General features: G+C 41.4%; 1 protein-coding gene across 1 annotated transcript; it reads left to right on the top strand.

Annotated features, from left to right (window-relative positions):
• The first annotated feature begins 264 nt into the window (after window positions 1–264).
• Window positions 265–8,326, top strand: babam1 (BRISC and BRCA1 A complex member 1). The gene is made up of 9 exons (XM_033620794.2): window positions 265–391; window positions 2,090–2,541; window positions 2,633–2,691; window positions 2,776–2,896; window positions 2,988–3,066; window positions 3,166–3,190; window positions 3,290–3,419; window positions 4,625–4,711; window positions 6,347–8,326. The coding sequence occupies exons 2-9, from the start codon at window positions 2,104–2,106 to the stop codon at window positions 6,545–6,547; spliced, it is 1,140 nt and encodes a 379-aa protein (XP_033476685.1). The 5' UTR covers window positions 265–391; window positions 2,090–2,103; the 3' UTR covers window positions 6,548–8,326.
• Window positions 8,327–9,767: the final 1,441 nt, after the last annotated feature.

The following is a 9,767-nucleotide window of genomic DNA, read 5'->3' as shown; positions in this document are numbered from 1 at the left end:
TATATTCCTTATTGTGGTGGCTACTGGCTTCTGGTTACTGGTTGTTGTTATTATTATTATTATTATCATTATTATTATTATTATTATTATCATTATTAATTACTTGCTCGGGACTAAATTTTACCTGCTGCAAATATTGTTTTTACCACTATAATTGCCACCACAATCTCCCAAAGAAGAAGAAAACAAAAAAAGAGGCAAAATAAACGCACCCTTCTTATCAAACTGCATTACCCACAATGCACTGACTCTTTGCAGTTCCGGATTTGATCATTTCCGGTAAGGAAGTTGTCCGATCAAAACAAATGTTAGCTCGTCGTTGAGACATTTTACAACTTTGAATGACTTTTCAAACTATTTGACTTGTAGAGGTTTCGCAGTTACTTGTCAAGTAAGTCTACTTACACATTTTAACACGAAAAATTTCATACGTCTTAAGTAATTTGCTTTGCCCTAATTTCTCTTGAAGCTAATGCGAACAGCTCTCGTTGCTACTGCGCTGTCATCAAACATCTGTAGCTAACCTGCATGCTGTCTTTCTGTACGCTTTGAGCGATGCATTTAAAGCTAAATCATCTATATTGTTAAGAGAAAACACCTCTGTGCTTGTTATTCCAGTTAGCTGCAAGCTGCACTTTGCGTCAGTAAGAGCAGAATCGCAGCTTAAATGTAACTTAGTGGCGTGATTTTGAAATTAGAAATACGAAGTTAATACAGACAGTGGGGTTAGTTCTGAGACTCTTTCTTGTGCCCATTGTACGATCTGGTTTCAACTTTTAAAGTAGCTCTTTTTTTTAAGATTTATAGACGGTATAGAAGTGTTCTGGGACCTGTCAGAGTTTAAAACCTGATCAGACATTTCAGCTATGTCACCACTGCAAATCTTGTTATCATGGCCACACATTGTATTTGACAGTTGTTATCAAAAGGGTTGCTATCAGGGATGTTTATCAATACAATATTTTTTTGTATGAGCATACAATCAGCCAAAATATACAAACCACTGGCTAGTGAAGTGAATGACACTGATTTCATTACAATGCAATGTTCTGCTGAGAAACCTTGGATCCTGGCTTTCATGTGAATACCACTCAGAACACTCCACCCACTCAAACACTGTTGGCGACATATTACCCCTCCCTCATGGCAATGGCACTCCCTGGTGGCAGTGGGCCCCCTCAACAATGTGTCATGCCACAACAAAGAGCTCAAGGCATCAACCTGGCCTCTAATTCCCCAGATCCCAGTCTGCTTGAGCATTTGTGGGATGTGCTGGGACCCCAGAGGTACCCCAGATCCACAGTGGGACCTTATTGGATTAAACTTGCTTCTGACCTGTGGAGGCACAGACACAGGACCTCTAGGGGGTGTACTGTGGTGTCTGGCACTAGGGTGTTGGCGGCAGATCCTTTGAGACCTGCCAGTTATAAGGTGGAGTACCAGCACATCCCATGGATGCTTGATCAGATTGGAATCTGGGGACTCTGGCAGCCAGGTTGATGCCTTGAGCTCTTTGTCATGTTGTGGTGTGACATGGTGCATTGTCCTGCTTGGAACTTGGTCTGCAACAGTGTCAGGTGGCACCCACATGAATGCCAGGACTCAAGGTTTTCCAGCCAAACATTGCAATGTAATGAGATGATAGATGTGCTTTACTTTACCAGCCAGTCAGTGGTCTTAATGTTGTGGCTCATCGGTGTATAAGTTGTCAATAAAACTCAGAATCAGAAATCGGATTATTGAGCAAGTAGTGTGTCACAATTTACCAGAGCCCTTAGTGATTTCAGCAGCAGCTAATCTACTGTTTGGAGCCTCTGTGTATCTTATATCTGTCCCTAGCTGAATACGATATATACCATAATATAGTATGTGATAAAGTATGAAGAAAACATTTACTGTGGCAACATAGCTGAAATTTGTTTGGGTCATGATATCTGATGAGCCACAGATTTTGGCATAACACATGTCTAAACATTAATTGGTTAATATCAGTGGATGCCAACCACAGGTTAATGTAAAAGAAATTATGGTTACAAATGAGTTAATATTTTTTCGTCATGGCCAGCCAAACTCATCCCCTCTTCCTTAGCAATCTGTGTATCCATGGAGACGCCAGAGCCAGGCCCAGCAGATGGAGAGGAGCGTCTGGTGGAGCTGCGTCCTCGGACACGCTCCAACCCCGAAGGTGCTGAGGACCGTCGCAGCAGTACGGGCAGCCTTGGAGGAAACAGTAACCCCAACATATCTCAGCCCGCTGTGGGAAGTCGTGTTGAGGGCGAGGGTGAGGCTTCAACCAGCGACAGTCCTCCCAGTTCCACCACCACAACCGTCTCAGCAGCTGCAGCTCAGACTGTAGCCCCTGTTGCAGTTGCAGCAGCAGCAGCAGCTGCAGCCAGCTCTCCGGTGCCACTATCCACTGCTTCTGTTGCAGCCAAAGAAAGGCCGAAGCCCACACAGCAGCAGCCCACACTGACAACCCCCATCCCTCCACCAGCAGAGTACCAGCTCAGAGTCCCTCGTGTCAACTGTCCAGAGAAAGTGGTAAGCTCACTTTATACCTCTGATTTATGTTTCATGTAAAAAGACTTATTTTCGCCATAAGGCTCATCCTATCTAATGTTCCTCATGACAGATCATCTGCTTAGACCTCTCTGAAGAGATGTCTTTGCCAAAGTTGGAGTCTTTTAATGGGTAAGCTTCAGTAAAGTAAATCTTTAATATACGCTGTTTGTATTTAATTTGTCATCACTGCCTGATTTGACTGTCTCTGTTTAGGTCTAAAACGAATGCCCTGAACATTTCTCAGAAGATGATTGAGATGTTTGTCAGAACTAAACACAAGATTGACAAACGCCATGAGTTTGCCCTTGTAGTAGTCAATGACGACGCTCTTTGGGTGAGTACAAGAAGTTTTTATTTACTCCAAATGTTATATACAGATTTCTGGAATATTCTCATCTTTCTTCTCTTATTGGTTTGTGTCTCAGTTGTCAGGCTTCACCTCTGACCCCAGGGAGCTGTGCAGCTGTCTGTATGACCTTGAGACGAATGTGTGTGAGACCTTCAGTATCCTTTCATTCAAAGCAAACTCTTGAAAAAAAACAATGAAAATAAACAATAACTAATTTCTAGTTGTTACGTTTTAGCCTTAACTGTCCTCTGTAGACTTGGAAGATCTTCTTAATGTAATGTAAGTTCTTTCTTGTTATAAACCTTTTTGGTCTCTGAAAATACATCAAACATTAGAAGTGTTTATTGAAGGTCATCTTTTGTTCTGTTGTCCTCGTAGTCGTCAGAAGATCGAGCTGCCATCGATGGACAATGTTCAGACCATCCCTCCTCCATATGTGGTGCGGACGGTGCTCATCTATAGTCGTCATGCTGGACAGCTTCAGTTCAACCCTTCAGAGACTGTTAGTGTAAGTATGAGACCTGCTGAGATATCCAGTCTGTATTTGGTGCATTTGTTTCTTTTTAATGTGAATTTTATTTCCCTTCTGAAATGGTTTTTATGCCTCCACGCTGGTGACAGCCGCGACTGGAGGCATTATGTTTATGGGTTGTCCATCCATCCATCCCATTCTTGTAAAAGTGATATCTCAAGAATGCCTTGAGGGAATTTCTTCAAAATTGGCATTATTGTCCATTTGGACTCAATGATGAACTGACTACAAGTTTTGGCCATAACTAATTCATACGCTGATTATGACAACGTTTCAAACAAATGTCTAATAGAATAAACTGATCAATAATGACATTTCATATCCAAAAGGTCAATAGTAAACTATACCGTGACATCATAATGTTCTGCAAAATATATTCTTTTGGCCATTATTCAACACCATAATTCAGGTTGAAGATGTGTGTGAAGCATCCATGTTTTAGAATATGGAGCCTCTTTGCAGCAACATCCTTATTTGAAGCATTATCTCCTGTCATGGCTACAGCTTTGTGGATCAGCTTCATTGGCGAAGCATGTGAACACGTACAAGGAATCTGATTCTATTTTTTGTATCTCTCAATGAACTTACATACTCATCGACAATCAGTGGCACAAGAAACACAAAACTTGACAAAGTCACGTAAACTAATTATATTCATATATCCCTATATCACTAATCAAACATTTGCCTCAAAGGGCTTCAGTGTTGAGTCCACCCCAGATTTTTTGGACTCTAAGGTACTTGTATGAGCCTCTCCCTGGATGACAACCAGGACAGGAGGCCTCCTGTTCCTCTGATAGTCCACCACAGACTCATTGGTTTTGCTAATATTTAGCTTCAGGTGTTTGTCGTCACACCATGTGACAATGCTCTCTATTAGCCCTCTGTGCTCCTCTGCAGAAATAATCTCTAAATGAAGACAACATGTTTCTCACTGGACATTATTCACTCGAAATCACACATCAGTATAATGTTAACCTCCATTCCACCAAAAAACACACTTAAATACCTTTCCATTAAATGCTGGAGTCTGGATAAACATGGATGTAAACTGTGACTGCAACTTGACTGATTGGAGGGGGCATAAACCCATGAGGCAGTAATTCTAGTTCTCCATTAGTATGTTTGCATTTATTGTACAGTCAAGTGAAAGACTTGCTTGTTCTTGTGTCCTGCCACAGAAAATGCTGCAGTCTCCATATTTCTTCTTCGATGTGGTCTACCTACACAACGGGGTGGAGGAGCAGGGGGATGAGACCAGCTGGAGGGTGAGTGAATCAGCTGATGAAGAGACAGTGATTAATGTGGACTGTGTACCAGGATGTGTGCTGTGGCTCAACTTTGTTTGGCGTATCATTAGTGTCTAGTATCAGTACTAACTTTTGTCTGGACTGTTCTAGAGACCTTTCTGCAGAACACACTGAAGGTCACAGTGGGAGTTCTTTGACTTGACCTTGTAATATTTCATGTTACTACATAATACATTTTGACGTCCCTCTTGTCCATAGAGAGATGCTGAGCTATATTATAATATAGTATTATGTGTTATGTAGCTAGTTAACCTAGTTCTCTTACCAATTAGGCTAATAGAGATGGACTGTGGCTGTGATTTAGTTTAGTTCATGTTTATTTTATAGAACAAAGGAAGTGAGGGACACAACAACAAACACAACATATTGTACAGGGCAGGTAAGAAAACCCAAAGGTTTATAGTAAAACCGTCCCTCGAGGATTTACAGTTCACCCTAATATTTGTTACATTAACATAATGAGCTACAAGATTTACTGGGCATATTTGGTCTCATTCATGAAATGTTAGTAAATCTGTGAGTAGATTTGCACATAAAAAACCTTGGCTCTAAAAACCTACACCATATTCATGAACGCATTGGAAAACTCGAATTCGATTGTAGGCACAATCCCAAACTGACAGCGCACTGCTTGTTAGTAATTAGCTTACATCCCCGACCACAAATAGCCAGTGACCATTATTATTTTATTATTTGTGGTGTGACAGGCACAGGTTAGTCTCGCTCACCAGACCTTTCTCAAGAAAAGAAAGGTCTGGCTGGGCCGACTCTCACTTTAAGATTGGAGAAAAAAACGCCCCGGCTGCTTGTATTTCTTTCAACCAATCACAATCGTTCTGGGCGGTGCCACAGCAACGGTGCGCTTGCAAAAATATTGCTGGGGGGAAACAGGTTTTAGTGTAACAAGCCCAGAAAAATATCGCCTACAGTACGCGAACCATGGCAGAAAAATGGCTACATCCCCGCAAGATCAAACACTGCAAAAGTTAGTAAAGGACGTGTTGAAAACGGTTGAAAACTGCTACACAACCGGAGGTGGTAGGGCGGGACTTCAGTGGGTGGCTCGTTCCGCCCAATGAGAGGCTGATCTATGCAGCGAATATTTGGGAAAACCAGGTGTGGTTCTAAAGAGACATGAAGGTTTCAGCAGGTTTCCATTAACTCAGTGTTTCTATAAAAGAATAATGAGTCATCCATTGTTGTAAGTGGAAGTAATAAAATGATGCGTTCGTTAGCTGCAAACCTACTGGAGCCATCCTGGGGATGAGGTTAGTAAGTAAAAGTCAACAGAGTTCAGGAGCAGGACACAAGGAGTCATTGTGCTGATGTTTCATGAATGAGACCTGTTAACTTTAGCACAGATGTTGTATCATACATGATAGTAGAGACACTGAAAGTGATGGACAGCTTTTGATAGGGAGGGCTGGCTTGGTGGCTCTGCACCTTCCTGTATCTACAGTTAATTACTGCTGTCCATCTTATTAAGCCCGAACACTGTGGAGGGAGGTTGTGAAAACACACTTGAATGTAACAGCCTCTCACACACTCCCTCGATGCTGCATTTCAACTATGTTGCATGTTTTCTGTCTCCAGGACAACTATACCTCTTTCTGCAACCTGGACTCAAAGGGCATGTGCTATCGCTTTGAGGTTTCCCTGGGCGGCCCCGCCATCGAGCTGCACAACTGCATGGCCAAACTTCTTGCTCACCCTTTGCAAAGACCTTTCCAGAGCCACGCGTCTTACAGCCTGCTGGAGGGGGAAGACCCCCAGGACATTGAGGCAACGGTGTAAAACTGGACACACCCATAACTCCCTGTTTCTCTGTGAAATTCACACACTGTAGTTTATTAGGAAGAGGAAGTGGTTTTCCAAGTACACCTTAGTACCGAGAGTTCTTTCCATTATCTGCTGAAGAGCAATAATTTGTAGGAATATTTGGGAAAACCAGACATGGTTCTAAAGAGACATGAAGGTTTCAGCAGGTTTCCATTAACTCAGTGTTTCGATAAAAGAATAATGAGTCATCCATTGTTGTAAGCGGAAGTAATAAAATGATGCGGCTGTTAGCTGTAAACCTACTGGAGCCATCCTGGGGATGAGTAAGTGGAAGTCAACAGAGTTCAGGAGCAGGACAGGAGAAGAGGAAGATTAAGATCGAATAAAAAGAAGATGGTTAAAGCATCAGGCTTTGTTAAACTCGCTCCCTCACCATTTGTTTTCTTTCAAATCATAGACTGCACTGATCTGTCTCTAAGTCTTAAATGGTGAAATCAAATTAAGCCTGTGACAGTTTTCTATAACTGGCCTTTTGACTCTTTGAAGTAATGAACCGTAACATGATGTACTGTATCACAGAGGTCAGAACGTCTGTAATATTGCCTTGCCTTTTTGTTAGTTTCCACTCTTTGTTGCCTGTTTTGATGTATTTTCTATTTTATAAGGGGTTGATTTCAATCTTTAGTTGATTTGTCACTATTTTATGTTACACAGACAATGAAAGAATGTACAATAATGTACACTGAACAAAAATTTAAACGCATAACATTTGTTTTAACTCCTATCTTTAAAAGATTTACGTTAAATTGCTAAGACATTTTTGATCCACTCAGTATATTTCTTGATGTATTTCTCTCGAGCACTTTATCCTTTCCATGATAATCCATCCACCTGACAGGTGTCGCATATGAAGATGCTGGTTAAACAGCATCCTTACTACACAGGTGTGCCTTGGGATGGTCACAATAAAAGGCCACGTTAAAATTGGAATCAATGAAATCTCCTTGCACAGCCACAGATCGTCAGGTGCCACTTTAAAATGTTTAGTTTGATCACACAACACAATGTCAAAGATGTCACAAGTTTTGAGGGTGTGTCATTGGAATGCTGACGGCAGGGATGTCCCTTAGAGCTGTTGCCTGCCAACTGTATGTTCATCTTACCATTATCAGCTGTCTCCGGTGTTGTATTCAGTAATTTGGCAGTACATCCAACCAGCCTCACAACCACGTACCACATTAACCACACCAGCTTAGGACCTGCATATCCAGCATCTTCATCTTCTGGATAAAGATGTCTGATCGTTTGAGACCAGCCACTAAAACAGCTGTTTGCGTAACTGAAGAATTTCTGCACAAACCGTCAGAAACCGTCTCAAGGAATCTCATCTGCATGCTCATCATCCCTGAAAAGGGTCATGACCTGACAGCACTTTGTCATCGTAACTGACTTCTGCAGTTGTGAGGCTGGTTGGATGTACTGCCAAATTCACTGAAAAGTTATTGGAGACAACTTATAGTAGTGAAATGAACAGTTCTCAGGTAACAGCTCTGGTGGACATTCCTGCAGTCAGCATGCTAATGTCATGCTCCCTCAAAACTTGTGACATCTGTGTTATGATGTAGTGGGATCAAACTGCACATTTTAGTGTCATTTTCCTGTGACCATCCCAAGATACACCTGAATGAAGCTGTTTAATCAGCATCTTGATATGTGACACCTGTCAAGTGGATGGATTATCATGGAAAGGAGAAGTGCTCACTAACACAAGTTATGACAAATTTCTGAATGAAATTTGAGAGAAATTAATAAAAAAAAGTCTTGGATCTTTAACTTAAACCTGTAAAAAATTGGAGCAAACAAACGGAAGTGTCTTTAAGCTTTTGGTCAGTGTAGCAGTGGCTTCTCTTGACTGATTTCTGTAGCATCAACGGACTGATTGTGAAAAAGGCCCCTCATACTGCCAGTTTAACTGCACTTGAAACACATTGTACAGATGAGCTTTTTGAAGCTGTTTCTGGATATTAAAAAACGGCATGTGGAATCATATTTTTCATGTTCATACGTGCTTTCTACGTTTTTGTCAGGAGGTGGCAGCAGAATCCCTCTGGAGATATGGACAGATTGAAATGCCTCGTCATAAAGCTGCTGAGGGGATTTGCATTATATATATATATATATATATATATATATATACACACAAGTGTCAGTTTTGATATATTTTCTGCTTTGATCGTCTGTCTATCTCACTAAACTTTGCTGCATTAAATCTCCAGATGTCTTCGCTGCCAAGCTTCTTATCAGTGGCACTATAAATTCTGAATCTACAGGCCTGTTTGACAGCACGATTCAACAGTTATCACAGCAGCGTTATCTGTTATCTACCTATGGCATGGATATAACTTCAATGGCAAATTTTCCTGTTACCCTCGATGTGTCTGGTCGCGTATCTCAAGAGGTGTTTTTTATCTCAGTCCTCAACCATTTGGTTTCCTGTTTTTGTTCAGAGGTTGATCCAATGTCTGTCCTGACTCCTGATAGTCACTCATTTTCTGTCACTCTAACATACCTTCGTAAATTAGTTTTTTTCCGGTGAAGACAGGTTGTCAGGGAGACAATGGGGGAGCAGGAAAACACCGGGCTCAGAGGACCTTTCACCTTTCACACACTTCAGCAGAAGAGCCGGCTGTTCCTACGTCATCGCCGCAGATAACAGAGTGCGGGGCGGGGCGGGGGTGGGGGGTCCAGTGTGTCTGTACTGCAGAGAGAATTTGTTATTCCCTCATCCCTGAAGAATGACAGGTCCCTATTGTTTTCATTCTTTCACTCCTCCACTGCCATGCCTCCTTTCCGTGCTTGCTTGGGACAGGATATGGTGGATTTTTTTTTTTTTTTTTTTTTTTTTTGTATTTTCTGCTGTTACTCCTCACATAGCCTACATTGTTCATCTGCCACCAGGGGAATATTATCACAAATTCTTTAGAAGCTATGTTTAGCTAAATTGGATGATCTGTCCTTTCTCGTATATTACGAGCAGACTGGTGGAAAATAACTGCATTTATGCGAGATACTTCTATGAAAGCCTAATGTACTCAGTTTAGTTTCAGTTTGCGGATTCTGTTTTTTTTTTTAATTATCATGATTACTATATTGTTAATTCAGAAAATTAAGCATTTTTTCTTTCTCAAGTGAATGCATCACACCTCCATACACCTATTTACATTTGATGCTGCTT

The sequence above is a fragment of the Epinephelus lanceolatus genome, chromosome 6 (genome assembly GCF_041903045.1).
Source record: "Epinephelus lanceolatus isolate andai-2023 chromosome 6, ASM4190304v1, whole genome shotgun sequence".
In the NCBI taxonomy this organism is placed as follows: domain Eukaryota; kingdom Metazoa; phylum Chordata; class Actinopteri; order Perciformes; family Serranidae; genus Epinephelus; species Epinephelus lanceolatus.
The sequence above is the reverse complement of the archived record's forward strand: the minus strand, read 5'-3'. Positions and strand labels throughout refer to the sequence as shown.